The 15,439-nt window shown below is 43.5% G+C and overlaps 1 protein-coding gene across 1 annotated transcript in view; it reads left to right on the forward strand.

Moving 5' to 3' along the window:
• The first annotated feature begins 7,697 nt into the window (after nt 1–7,697).
• Nucleotides 7,698–15,439, forward strand: part of C2H20orf194 (chromosome 2 C20orf194 homolog) — a 441,211-nt gene continuing 433,469 nt past the window's right edge. The window contains exon 1 of the mRNA XM_030190991.1: nt 7,698–7,904. Coding sequence (XP_030046851.1) covers nt 7,837–7,904 — 68 coding nt within the window. The 5' untranslated portion in view covers nt 7,698–7,836. The remainder of the gene's footprint in view (nt 7,905–15,439) is intronic.

The raw sequence follows: 15,439 nt of genomic DNA on the forward strand, positions 1-15,439 counted from the left end.
CATGTGCAACCCTACCCTCACATAAGAAATTAAAAGGGAAAAAAGAAGCTACACCGGCTTTCATATACGCAGTCACGCTTATCGATTTGCTGTTCTGTGCATGCTCAGCTCGCCGACTGGGTTCATCCCTATCACATGCAAATGAGCTGATCATAAAAGTAGCAACCAGCTCATTTGCATGCAATTCACTTTGTAAATCCCTCTGTAAATCGGTAATTTTTAACACGGTGGAAATACAGAGCGATTCTTTACCAGGACCTTTGTGCATCTGGCTGTTGCATTATACACTTTAGATGTTTTTCAGCAAGAAATACATCCATTTGTCTTTTGTGTCATTATTGGACATTTTTCTTTTTTGAAAATGAGCCCCATATCTTTGTAAGTCTATATGCTTTGAAAATAATCCCCTATGTCTCAGATAATGTTTACATGTTGAACAGTTGAATTTTGTCAGTTGACTTGGCGTTTTCATTGCATAATTCCTATTACTATGTAAGCCACATTGAACCTGCTTTGAGTGGGAAAGCGTGGGATACAAATATAATAATAAATAAATAATTAATTCTCCTGTATATGGGACGTAAGATTTGGTATTAGGCCCTAAATATTTTGTGTTAAGCAACTTAAAGAAAGTATGTTTAGAATATAAAAGGGATAAAATATTTATTTTTAGTAGATGATAATTTTTATGGTGGAAAAGTTGCCATAGCAAGGTCCCACCTGACCCCACCCTGCCCTGCCAAGTGTCCCAGATTTGCAAACCAAACATCTGGTAACCTTACCCAGAGTTGGTGTAAAACCCTCCATATTTTCTCATTTTCCCAGACTTGTTTCCCTCTTTATGCAAAGGAATACATGTGCAGATTATTTTCCCTACCCAAACCACACTCCTTTGAAGTCTCTGATGTGGAGTGTGGATCTCAAGATCTAAATAGCAGCTTTCTAAAATTGCTATTTAAGCATAGAGATGCTTTTAAAATAGAGATCAAAGTGTTATAAACTGCACTGTGGTTCTCAGTTTTTCTTTTTGCTCCTTAGGACCCAATGCAGAAAGCTTACCGTGCTTGCAATGTTTGCTTTAGACAGGTTGTAGCCTGTCTAAAGCAAATGTTATTTAGCATCTAATGCACAAAGGGGTTCGTTCTGGGCTCTCTTTTATCATTCCCCATAGCAGCTACTAACAACCATATGCAAATGTATTACAACAAGCTCATCAATATTAAAATGAGCATTCCAAGCAATACACTGCATTTCAGTGCACTGAGCGCCTACCTTTAACGTGCAAAATTTTCCAACACGTCTGGACCTGTCCTTATATGCCCCCCATAAGGCAGGAGTTCAGTGCATGAACCCCTAGATTCCCCCCAAAACTTTTAGTTATCCCTGGTGGTCCAGCAGATCCCTTCCCGACCCCATTCCTGGTGGTCCAGTGGACCTCCCTCTCCCCCATAAAAAAATCTCTATGGTGGTCTGGTGGACCCCCCCCCTTCAACCTGAGCTGTCCTGGAGGGCTCTGGGTTGGGTTGCACCCCCTGGTGGCCACTAAGAGCCCTAGCAGGATTCCCTTCTATCCCCCCCCCAGTCCCTTCCTCTGACCCCTATACCAACCGATGCACAACAGTGTGCATATAATTTGCGTGCTGTTAGTGTTGAGCATTGGGTGGTAATTCCGACCTGTAAATGAGCCGGTGTTTTTCCTGTGCTGTTTTTTTACAGCGCTGGAGTTCTATATCTCAGCCCCTTAGGGGCAGATGATCAAATGCAAATGAGGGCACTAGAGGCCATTAGTGCCGGACTAGCATACAGTTACCTGTGCCCCAGGATCACAGCCAGCCAGCATGTGTAACAACATGCTTACCGACTCTGAACACTAATAGCATGCAAAATAGGGACATCTGTATTCTTCTCCAATACTCAGCGGGCAGTGCGCCAAACTAGGGTGTTGCTCCTGCAGTAAGCCCTACACCATGTCCACCATCCTCCTGTGTCCTTATGCATCCTTATGCATCTGTAGTCCTGTCCCTATCCTTCCTCCAGTTTCAGCATCTGCCCTCAAAGTGTTCCGATCCAGCCCTTAAATTCAGCAATTTCCCCATCCATATCCAGCTTCTCCGTGCCCTCACACAGTGTCCCGCCTTCTGCGATGATATATTTCCTGTTTCCGCGAGGGCGGGACACTGTGTGAGGGAAGGGAGAAGCTGGAGGCGAGCCCACTGTGTTGTGTTCACTGCCGTCGCTGCGACTGAAAGTAAAAGGGTTAAACGCGCAGGGGGGGGGGGGGAACGGCGAGGAGGGCTGTCGGTTGGGGAGCTGAGGGCAGGAAGGAGGGACCATCCGAGAGCTGCCTGCTGTGTTGTGCCATGCCGGCCCTGAATTTGGGGGGGGGGCAATGCCCCCTTGCCCCCGCAAACTACGTCCATGTACCTCCTCCTTATATGATAGGGAAGTCCCACCCAGCACATCCTAGGATGCACTGTGCTGCCATTTTGGAGATGGCGCTGGAAGGAGAAGGGAGTGCTACTCCCTTGTCCATCATTAGAGGTATGGGGGGGGGGGGGGGTTGGTGGGTCGCTAGACTACCAGGGGAGGGCTAGAGGTCCAGCCCTCTATTCTGTTGGGCTCTTCTGCTGGGGGGGGGGGGGTCGAGTCAGGCTGTTCTGTCATGGGGGAGGTTGGGGTCGCAACACATTGGGCTCTTCTGGGGGGGGGGTCTGGAGGTTCACCTTCAGCCCTTTGGAATGTTTGACAGGTCCAGGTTTTTATTTTGACAGCCTGGACCAGGGGCGTAGCTAGGTGGGGGCAAGGGCCCATGCAGATTTAGCCCTGACCCCCCTGCTTTCACCCCCCCCCACCGCTGACCCTCCCCCGCTAAATTCAACACCCCTCCCGCCGCCAGGTACCTTTGCTGGCGGGGGTCCCCAACCCCCCCAGCCGAAGTCATCTTCAACGCGTTGCTGATCTGGATTATTTCTGTGAGTCCTGATGTCCTGCACATACGAGCATGCAGGACATCAGGACTCACAGAAACAGAATCCAGATCAGCGAACGCGCCAGACTCACAGACCGGTGCTGAGGGGGACTTCGGCTGGCGGGGGTTGGGGACCCCCGCCAGCAAACGTGTGTGGGGGGGGGGGGGGTCAAAGGGGACGGCTGCGCCGGAGGGGCTAAAATGTGCCCCCTCACCTCGGGCTCTGGACACCCCTCCCGCCGGTCTGGCTACACCCCTGGCCTGGACCTCTCAAACAACTTCTGCAGGTGAACTGTGCCTTGGGCGTATGCCCAAGCACAGTCCTCCCACAGAACTACCGCTATGATCAGAGCTAATAGGGTGCATAAATTTGCATGCTATTAGCTCATAGGGACGTTATTGCTCCACGTTGTTTCAGCCCTAATTTTAGATAGCTGTTTGGAACAGCCTGGGGCTTTTGATCATCTGCACTTTATTGTGGAAGCACCTTGCATATCCTTTGTTTTTTACATTTAACACCAAAGTCAATATGTTTTATATTACAGTGCCAGGCTACAAAATTATACTGCTACAGTTTTGCTGCATGTAAACAGTGCTGTAAACTAATTTTTTTTGGGGTTGTTTAACTATATAGTCTAGGAAGTAGCTTTCTTTTTTCTTGGCAGAGAGGTATGGTAGCCGAGTTAGTCCACTCTTAAAGGCTATCAATAGAAATAAGAATGATTGAATATTTTGACACCCAACAAACAGGACTTAATAAGGATCTGGGTTTTCTAACCCATTATAAACCATATAGCTGTATTTCTCTGTTTATTACCCTCCTCTCACCTACCAACACCCATCCTGTTAGAATATCAATGAAATGCTTTGATGTCCCCATGCATACCCCCACCCTCCCACTCTGTCAGACTGTCAAAGCATTTCTCGTATATATACTATCTGCTACCACATTTGCTTATTTCCGATCTGACGAAGAAGGGCAACCTTCGAAAGCTAATCAAGAAATGTATTAAGTTATATCCAATAAAAAAGCTATCATCTTATTTTCTTTTCCATGTTTTATTTTGTTTGATTTCTACTGATAACCTTTTTTCTAGGCGTAACCACCTGACTAGAGGACTCTGTGCAAGGGACTTTCCTACTCCTTTACTGAAGACCCGTCCTTAAGGTGCGGTGGGGGCATCGTCAGTTCGTTTCGCATTTGAGGCAGCAGATTACCTTGAGCCGTCCGACCGTGTCTCAGTCGTAAACTACTACTACTACTACTTGACATTTCTGCGCTACTAGGTTATTACTACCAGTGTTTGTTCAGTGTACATTTACTTACACGAGTATACTTCAAATTAGCAAAACGTAAGAAATCCACCCCAACAACATAAAAAACAAAAAATTAACCCTAGAACGCATATTGGGGGCCTTTTAGGCCCCCATGCTTACATTTTTGCTATTATCTGCAAAATTACTTTAGTTAGAATTTTGAAACTCAAGGTATTACTCAAGTATGTCATTGTTGATAATATCCAGTTGTTCATATAATTTGTTTTCATAGGCATTATGGTGTAACAATGCTTGTTTGGTGAAAACTACATCTGTACGAATTGGGGGCCTTTTAGGCCCCCGCTGTTTTTATCATGTTCTCAGAAGTGTTTGTGTCTCAAGTTACTTTATTTGTACTCAGTAATGCTGGTGGAGGGGCCAGGGTGTGGATAATAACATGTGAGGATGTCATGTGATTTTTGGAGGGAGTGATAAGGCCATGACATCACCTCAGGTCCTCTGAACACTGAGGACAGTATACACTGTGAGCTAATTGCTGAAGGACCTGTGATAAGATAAGCTGTTGAGAGGAAATCTGTTTCATTTTCTAACATCTAGTCAGCAATGGCACAGTCTTCCTCCAAGTGTCTGACTGACCAAGAGATTGAAGCGATTATGTTTCAAAGCGATGATGAAAGTGAACTATCTTTGTCTGATGAAGAATATCTGCCACCAGCTAATCAAACATCCTCATCCAGTGATTCTTCTGATGATGAAGAAGTGAATCTAGTGGATCCTCAAGAAGTGATAAGTAGAACATCCAAAACAAATGTTTTTTGGGACAGTAATCCTACATTAGTCGGACGTACTCCAATACACAATATTGTGAGACAGGCTCAAGGAGCTGTGGGAAGTCCCAGTTACTTTACCCCTAAAGATGTATTCTGTACTTATTTTTCTGACAATATTGCAGAAGAGGTCCTATTATGTTCAAACCTAGAAGGAAGACGTATCGCTTCAGCAAAAAATAAGTCCTGGAAAAATATCTCAAAAGAGGAACTTTATGCATATATTGGACTTTTCCTGCTGGCAGGGAGTCAAAAATCGTATGATGTCCCAATACGAGAATTATTTCTGGACCCACTTTCTGATCCACACTATAAGGCGACAATGTCAGTGGGCAGATATGAGGAAATTAGAAGGATCATTCGCTTTGATGATAAGCGAACTCGTGCAGCGAGGTTTGAAACAGACAAATTAGCCCCTATCAGTTATATCTGGAACATATTTATCAAAAATTGCACAAAACTTTACAATCCTAGTACTAATGTTACTGTAGATGAGCAACTTGTACCATTCAGAGGACGCTGCAAATTCATACAATACATGCCCAGCAAGCCAGCCAAGTACGGTATAAAAATCTTCTGGATGTGTGATTCTGCAAATTATTATGGCATAAATGGCGTAATCTACTGTGGCAAAGAGGTTGGTGCACCAGTACAGAAGGATCTGGGGTCTGAAATAGTCAAAACTCTTGCTGTTCCAATATTCAATTCAGGTAGAAACATCACCATGGACAATTATTTCACCAATGTTGAACTAGGCAATTTTCTGCTTGCAAAAGCTATTACACTTGTTGGTACTATAAAGCAAAACAGACGAGAAATTCCAGCAGCACTCAAACACAATCGTCAGCGAGCACTTTATGAGAGTGTCTTTGGATTCAATAACAAAGCGACTTTGGTATCTTACAAGGCAAAGAAGGAGAAATCTGTAATTTTACTCAGTACCATGCATCACGATTGCAGTGTTGACAGCAATAACCAAAAATTGAAACCAGAAATCATCCTGCATTACAATGCAACAAAAGGAGGTGTAGATAAAATGGATGAGATGGTGGGAGAATATTCGTGTAAGAGGCAAACAAAACGATGGCCTGTAGTACTATTTTCAAATATGCTTGATGTAGCAGCCCTAAATTCATTCATTATTTATACAGAAACTCATCCTGAATTTCATGCACAGAGGAAGGACAGGAGACACTTATTCTTGAAGGACCTTTGTCATGAACTTGTAATACCTCACATGATAGAGCTAAGCGACTTGAAATGCTTGCCAAAGAAAACTAAAGAAGCAATGAAACGGTGTGGCGTACAGTTTCAGATTACTCCAGAGCCAGGAGAAAGAAAACGAAAGCGTTGTTTCATGTGTCCAAGAAACATAGAGAGGAAAACTGAGCGATATTGTTCCACTTGTAAGGAAACTGTTTGCAAAGAACACTCTTCTGAAAAAATAACATGTCAGAATTGTTTGGAAGACTAATATAATAGAAAAGAAAGTTAGAATAAAAATGTAGCTGCAGCTAGTTTGCTATAGATTTCTATGCATTTTTGTGTGTTTTCATGTCTTTGCGTGAAATTTGGGAAAAAAAAGATTTTTTGGTGTTTTCTGTGAAAAATTATAATTAAAATGTTGTCCACTATTCATATTTTATTGAGCAATTTTGAAATAAACTTGTGAAAGTTATTTAAGTGTGTTTTTCTACATTATGTGCATGGGGGCCTAAAAGGCCCCCATGACGTTAATATGTATATTTTTAACGTCATGCGTTCTAGGGTTAATTTATGCAATTCTGCAAAAAAGCATATTTGTTTTTAGTTCCTAGGCTTGCGGTTTAGATCCGCGGGGTCGAAAAAGGATCCAAGTTTTAGCCGAATCCCTTCCCCTTGCAATTTCTGACAAATTCGGAAAGCTATTATCGCTAATTCTCTCGTGAGTCATGTCGTGTTCAAACGCATGCAACAGCGTTATTTAAAACAATAAAAAAAGACCCTCCCCCCTAGTAAATCTACTGAACACCGGCACAACATCTGTAAAAGCGAAAGCGGCCAGGACTCAGGAGCGCGCAGCGCGTGCACCTGACGTACAGTAACAGCACAACAGATAAGCGCCGTCGACCGTGGGCGCGCACTCCCTTGTAAATGGATTAAAAAAACGGTTTGAATTCGGGACGAGAAGGTTAACGTTCCTTAGAAATAACGGTTTAGCATCCCTACGGTTACACAGGTCGCGAGCGTACTGGGATTGTGCTTGCTATCCCTCATTCCTATCCCCAAGTTACGGCTTTACAGTGTGTAACCCAATTTCGTTGTTACTCTAGAACCCTGTTGTCTCTTTCCCCTCCCTCGTTTCCCGTCGCAAACGCCCAGCCCAGCTGTCCCAGAGAGCTTCGACCCAGCTCGCTCCTCCCACCCGGACGAGACGCTTCCACTAAACTCACTGAAGGAGGGGGAACGACCGGCTCCGTAAAACAATCACCAATGTCGAACATCAACTTCTGCAGCAAAATACTGACCTTTTCAGTCGTGTATTAAACTATTTTACTAGCGAAAATAGTTTAAAAATATATATTCTCGTTGTTCTGTGTGGCGCAAATGGTGCACAACCATTGCTTACCTAGGCTAGATGGTACTTTCGGTTGCCATCCGTGATGGTGTCTTTTCTGTGTTGAATGAACAGAGAAAGTCAAAGCCACCGCCTCTGCCTTCTACTCTTCTAGCCACAGCTGCAGGAGGTACAGGGCTAGGACAGAAAAATAATAATACAAATAAATGGCATTCTTTCGGCCTCCCTCTTCTCGGAGGGGAAGCGCGTACCAGAGCTTTACGCCTTTTGTCAGGTAAGCAGTGGGGTCTTGTGTTCGGGCAGGGCCGGTCGGTTGGCCGGCCGGGCGCTGGTTATATTGCCCTGTGCCTTTAGTTGCGGGTTGTCTATATATTCTGAAAGGGATGCAATTATGTATTAATCTCCGATCCAAATAATTACTGGTCCGGGTCCCCCTAAACGAATGCGTTATTTTTATTACCCTTTTCACAGCCTATCAAAACTGACAGGGAGTGGCAGTGCAAAACATAAGCTTGTAGAAGTATACGGGGGATGGCAGCCTTTCGTTATTAGCAAAAAAAATATGTCTCTTCAAGGATGCTGCTAAGAGCTGGGTTGGGGGTAAGCGTAATAGTGAGAAAGAGGAGTTGGGTGTTTTTGCTGACTTCTTCTCAGCACCTTCTGTTTTTTTTTTTAATATACTTTTCTTTTTGGTTGCCTTAGGCTGTCAACTTCAAGCGTGATTTTAAAAGTCAGTTATTAGGATTCTCACTAAGAAGCAACGGCTCGGCGCTGGCGCTCTGCACCGACCACCGTCCCACAGGCGTAGACAGTACGAGTGCCTTTACATATATATAGTTACTTTGTAACTTTGATTCTGGACTTGGGGTGTTTTAGGGGTATGTGAATAACGCAACTAGGCTGGGTGGTCCATGCTTGTCTGTTGTGTTTACTGGTTCGAAAAGAGGTGAGCGGTGTTAATGAGCGGTGTCAGTGCCCTTGGCCCGTGGTCTGCAGTACGTCGTGTGGCGCTGTGAGAGTGGAATTTACCCTTTATTCTCAATAATAAATCGCCAGTGGACCAGATGGGGTGCCAAGCAGATTTTATTTCTAAAATTATTCCATTTGCAGCAACAGGCATAATTTTCATTAAGTTTAATAATAGAGGGCTCAGATTTTAAATCTTAAGTAGATTTTCAATTATGCATTAGGTAACCAGGCAAGGTTTTTTTCTCTTTTTCTTTTCCCTATTACTGTTATTTTTTTTTTCAGTATTAGGCATATGATAGGTGTTGAGAGTATTTTCCTATTACATGATTGTAATATCTTTGATGATAATGAAAAACTAGAACAGCGGCTTTGTTTTGAGGATAGTCAGTGTACACATGTAAACAAAACAGTATGCCTTTTTTAGATGTTTTTAAAGTGGGTGTGTTGCAAGGTCAATAATGACGTGTGTGAAAGGATTATGTATTTAGTCTTTTTGTTACAGTACAGGTTGCAATAAGTTACTTGTAGCATAGTTCTCTGTAAGCATACTTGGTTATCTCAGAGGTCACAGCAAATAGTACATATTACCTCTGTTTGCCTTCCCCCACCAAAAAATATAGAATGTCTGTGGCTTGCCAAGGATTCTTCTCATATCTGCTATTAAAAAGTCAGATTGTATTTATTCAGTCCTTGCTTAAGAGTTGAGTTTCTTTGGCAAAGCAGTGGTAGTGATTCCCAGTGCTGTAAATGAGATGAAACCCATTCAATTCCTATAGGCGTCGTCACATTTTCCGCTTGAGAATCAGTACTGTGGCTTTGTAAAAGGTGTCCTAAGGTGCTGATGATCAGAAGTAAACATGGGCGCTAGAGGCTATTAGCGCCAGATTAGTGCCTGCTTTTACTGGCATACTGTTTCCAGAGCTGGCAAGTGTGCTTATCAGGCAGGTGTGTTAAGGGCCTCACTGTACCACAAGGTGTTTTGGAAATGTGGTGTGGGGGGGGGGGGCTTATGTTTATTTGGGGGTTGGGGGGGGGCCCGGAGGTCCACTGGACCTCCAGCCCCTTTTGTGTTTGGGGGACTGGGTAGGGGGGTTTGGAGGTTCACCAGGCTTCAGGTTTGACAGATCTGGGCTTTTTTTTTTTTGGACAGCCCAGGCCTGTCAAACTTCTGTGGAAAGATTGTGCGTGAGCTCATGCCCAGACACAATTTTCCCGCAGAAGTCCCCCTGTGATCAGCACTAATAACATGTGTTATTAGCGCTGATCACTGGGGAGTTAATTCCTGCGCTGTTCTGGCGGTTATTTAGAACAGTGTGAGGAACTGATCATGCACATGCATAAGGCCATTGTTTTGAGGCTTCTATCTTTTTTTTTTTTCTGCTGAAAGGGCTTCCTTCTGGAGTTTTTCACATTTTCAAAGATGTTTTCTCAGTAATACAGTACAATAGCAGTTCATATATACTGCTGTTACCCAAATGAATTGGTTCAATGCGCGGTACAATAATAAGAGCTAGTATAAACACTAAGGGGTCCTTTTACTAATATGTAGTAACAGACAGCTCATGCTAAATGATAAGATGCCTATAGAAATATAATGGATGTTGTATTTATCACACCTTTAGTAAAAGGATCCCTCAGATTTACAGACAGCCGAGGTAATACATCTGGTAATCAGTTCATGAAAATATATGAGAGAGAGAACTTTTTAACTTGTTTCAAAATATCATATAATTTGTTTCCCTGGTTAACTTCTTTTGGAAGTGAGTTCCAGCTAATGGCAGCCTGGTAGGTAAATGTTAAAGAATGTTTTTTTTTTTCTTTTCTTAAATTGTTTCACAGATGGAAAATGTTAGGGCAGTGCTTCTTAACCCAGTCTTTGAGGCACACCTAGTCCCAACAGGTTTTCAGGATATTCACAATGAATATGCATGAGAGATTTGCTTGCATAGCCTCCTTGGTATGTAAGTCTATCTCATACATATTCACTTTGGATATCCCAAAAACCTGATGGGACTAGATGTGCCTCAAGGACTGGGTTGAGAAGCACTGATTTAGAGTCAAGTAACTTCGGTTTTGTAAGCACTTCATAGAAGTAGAAAATTCTGATAAATGTTCCATATAATCTGGTGCTAACCTGTGTTCAAAAAAACAAATGACCGTAACTTAAATACTGAGTGGGCCTCCATAAGAAGTCAAAGATAAAGTGAGCATTAAAGGGGCAACTTTGCCATATATATATTTTTTTTTGTTCCTTAAACCAGATGGGCAGTGGTATTTTGTAATGTTTGCTATCTTTTTTTTTTAATCCAAAAGATTTAACAGTTATTGAACTATGTACAGGTTTTGCTATACTGAAAGGCTTTGAAAGATTAGCAATGTTTAAAACTTTGTTTTGAGTTAATCTCTGAAATGCATAGAAGAGTATAAACCATATACCACACAGTTTACACCAACACTCTTATTTTTTTCTCAATTATGTTTGACGCTAAACATATTTTACAACATTCTTAATGTACAACTTAACAAGAAATCATCATAGGCAAACAGAAACAGCTCTTAGAAGAAGTCAAGAGAATGTAGTAACAGCGATTTATATATTCCCCCCCCCTCCTTCCCCCTTCCAAATCTTGTGTCGATCCCACCCTCCCAACCTCCCCAACCCCCCTGCCCTTCCCCTGACCCTTTCAGGAATTCAAAATTCTACTGCGAGCTGTGGGGGTAAGTGAGTCCCCAAAAGGGGCCCATGTTGCACAAAATGTCTCTCCTCGTTTAGAAGATAAGTCGGGGATGCTCCGTCTTTCCAGGGAGCACATATGTATCGTTGCAGAGCGCCAGTGTGCAATCGTTGGACTCTCTGGATTTAGCCACAGTTGCAAGATTATTTTTTTTGCCCATAAGCACTGTTCTTTGCAAAAAGGCCTTCATTCTCGCTGGGGCGCGCTCTTGGATGTTAAAACTATGGAATAGTTGAGTAGGAGTGGGAGTCCATGACGCCTGCCATAGGGTGGATACATGCAGCGACAAATCTCTCCAAAAAAACTTCACTCTTGGACATGTCCAAAACATATGTCCCAGGTGGGCGTCTACGGCTGCACACCTAGGGCAGAGGTCACTGTCCCGGAGTGTGGCATGAAAGGCTCTGTGGGGTGATATGTGGATCCTTAGTTTGAATTTATACTGTATCTCCCACCAAGCTGCATTTTCTGTCAGACTATATACTGCCATCAAGCTGGCCTCCACCCGCTCAGTCCGAAGGTGAGTGTACAGTTCCTCGCGCCACTGCTGGGTCACCCTGGTGCAATCAAAGGCTTTGACAGAGTCTTTGAGGTGTGCATGAAAATATTTCAGAGGTACTTTCAGCTGAGCATCTAGGCCCAATATCTCATTATACTTGTCCCAGATATCTGAGGTTAAAGAGCTTTTAGGCAATGACTTAATGGCATAGTTGTGCATAAGCAAATGTATCCTTATTTTCTAATCTGAATTCCTCACAAAGTTCTTCAAATTACTTAATCTCTCCCTGCTCTGATAGCACATGGTAAAGATACTGGATCCCCTGGGAGGCCCAGCGTTGAAAGGACAATGTAGAACTACCTGCTGTAGAACTACCTGGTTACCTCTTATTGGCAGCAAAGGAGAGTCCTCTCTGTTTAAAGAATCTACTCAGCCAACGCCAGGTTTGTCTCAATGGGCGGAAGATTTGAGAGACCGGGCCCAGGGGCTCCACGTGTCCCTCTGGCGCATGGAGCCAGTAAGCAAAGTGTAATTGACCAAATAATCGGGTTTCTGCAGTGGTGCAAGAAAAATAGGATGGAGCCCAGAGCCGGTCTGATATGTGTTTCAAGCAGCTTGCTATGGAAAATAAACGTAGATTTAATAATCCCAGTCCTCCCTTGTTGCGGGGAAGTTGAGCTCTCGAGATATTCATTCAGGTCCCTTTTCCTTGCCATATGAACAGATTTAATTGTTTGTGTAACCATCGCTCGTCCCTATGTTATAAAGAGGTAACATTTGATATGTGTAAATAGGAAAAAGGATCATGTTGTATAAAGCCACTCGCCCAAATAGAGAAAGTGGAAGGGCCCGCCAACTTCCCAAGATGTCCCTAGCTTTTTTTTTTTTTTTTTTAACGGTTCCATGTTTGCAGAGTATAAACGGGTTAGGTCCACTGGAATCTGTACTCCCAAGTAGGTTATTGAGTGTTGTGCCCATTTCAGTGGAAAGTCTCCCTCCCAGCATTCTTTTATCTCATTTTGGTTTGGCAAAGCCATAGACTTGCAAATTAAGCGAGAAGCCTGAAAAATACCCAAATTCATCAATGGCTGACAACAAATGAGGCAGAGACCTCTGCGGGGCAGTGAGTGTCAAGAACAGATCATCTGCAAAGGCCAGGATTTTTACTGATTGTGTTGGGAGGGTAACACCCACTATATCAGAGTCTGCTAGAACAGTTCGCAAAAGGGGTTCTAAATATAACAAAAATAGCAATGGGGAGAGGGGACACCCCTGTCTTGTTCCAACCTGCACTTCCAGAGGAGGCGATCTCATTGTGTTGACCAATAGTCTTGCTGTCGGTCTTCTGTAAAGAGTCTCTATTGCTTGAAAGCACCAGTCCCCCACCCCTGAACAATACCCTGAACAAATGCCTTTTCCGCATCTAGGCTGGTCAAAAGCAATGGTGTTCTAAAGGATTGGCAGTGGGCGATAGATAGGATCTTGTGGACATTTAAAGTTGAGCGCCTACCCCGCACAAATCCAACTTGGTGGTCTCCCACCAGAGCAGGCAAATGCAACGCCAGGCTGTCTGCTAAAACCCGTGCCAAAATTTTAATATCTACATTTTTAAGGGGTTTGAAACATGCTCTTTCTAATGAAAATGATTAAAAATAGTTTCCAGAAGGTATTTTTTTTGTAAAAGTGGGCTAAAAATACCCTATTTTTGGCGTTTTTGCAAAAATCATCAACTTTACACTCAATTTGTGAACTAATGGAAAATATTAGGAGAATGAAATTTTATATTCGAAAACCTTGTGTTGATAAGTTGTTGTGTGCAAAGTTTCACGTTTATCACACCTTTAATTCCAGAGATATAAAAAGCCAAACTTTACAATTTTTTCGTACTGCAAATTTTTCGGACCAAGTTTGCTCCAAGTTTTTTCTTCATGGAAATCGCTCATGAAGATTTTTTTATTATTTTGTTTAATAGAGCGCAAAAAGTTGTACAAGATGGCCAAGTTTTGTTTCAACTAAATATTGCCGGAGATACAGTGTCTCAAAGTTGCCGAAATCTCAGAGTCATACCATAGAAGGCTGCAGTATGGGTCAAACAGATTACTATATCTCAGCAAGTATTGCATCGGCGAATGTAAAACTTTACCAATGTTCATTGGGGACATGTATGAATGTTCACAGAAAATTTAATTGAAATCCGTGATGGTCGCGCAGGGACCACCAGACCACTTGACATGGAATGACCCCATAGAGAGATATGTGAATCAAAGCTACCGGTATTCTCCCCTCTTTATCCCTGTGTGCCATGCGTGACTGGCAAGGCAGGCCCTTTTTAATTAAAATCGCTACTCCACCGCATCCACTGCCCTTGGAGGAATAACAACACTCGCCTACCCATTGCTGGCGTAATTTTGCATGCTCTGTATCAGACAATTTAGTTTCTTGTAGGCACGCTATTGCAGCCCGATGGTGTTTTAATTGGGCTAGTATTGAGTGTTTTATTGGGGAAGATATGCCCGAAACATTCCATGACACAATACGATGGACTGTACTATGTGTCATCCGTCTCTGGGAATGTGGAAAAAAAGAATTTGGGTCCTACTGTGTCTTATGAAGTCCCCTGGGAGCCCAGCCCCTCCCCCAGGGAACTCCCTATGTCATCAGAGCAGAGAGCCAAAAGTTACCTGGATAGGCCTTCACCTACACTCACCACGATCATAGTATTCACACACTTACGTTCCCAATTCCCTTCCTTTAATCCCCAACCATACAGACATTCCTGAAACAACCCTTCACCCTCTCCCATTGCCCCTCACCCTTGAGCCCTTCTTACCCCCCCTTGTTCTCCCCCCCCCCCCCTTACCCAACTCCCTTTACCTTCTCCTTTCAACATCTTATGCCTCACCCCTGCGGGGTGAGCGAGACTGGGAGCCTTCTTGATGTTATAGAGCAAGGGTGATTTCCCCCCCCTTTCAAAAAGAATCTTAAACTACAGCATAGTGTTTTAACTGTACTAAACAACATCACACTCTCAATATTTCTAACCTTTGCAGTCCGAATTTAGATAGAAGTCTGAGTTAATCAAGTCTTTTGTTCAAGTAGGGTCTAGCGATTTGGCCCAGGTTGTCGCTTCTTTTGGGGTAGAGAACACATGCCACTGGTTATTCTGTTGAACCCGCAGGGTGGCTGGGTATTGCAGGAAGAAGCTCAGCTGCTTTGCAACCAGCTGGGAACAAATTTCCGAAGAAGCCTTTCTCTTTATGGCAATTGCTGGAGAGTAGTCTTGAAATATTCTTATGGGTTTCCCCTCGAACTGTGCCTCCTCCATTTTGTTCTTACACATACGCAGAACTTGGGCCTTTTGGGCATAACTGTGGAATTTTGCGACGATTACTCTTGGTTTATCCGAGTTAGTGCATGGCGGGCCCACTCGGTGGACCCGATCTAGGTGTATCTTACCCTGGCGTTCCACTGTAGGGTAGCACGCCAGTAGCCACGTTTCCAGTGTGTTAGGCAAAGTTGTGTCCAGCAGTGATTCCGGAAAGCCCACAGAATGGAGGTTCTCTCTTCTTGCTCTGTTTTCTAGGTCCTCCAGCTTTTCCTGTTGCA

Source organism: Microcaecilia unicolor, chromosome 2 (genome assembly GCF_901765095.1).
Source record: "Microcaecilia unicolor chromosome 2, aMicUni1.1, whole genome shotgun sequence".
NCBI classification, from domain to species: Eukaryota; Metazoa; Chordata; class Amphibia; order Gymnophiona; family Siphonopidae; genus Microcaecilia; species Microcaecilia unicolor.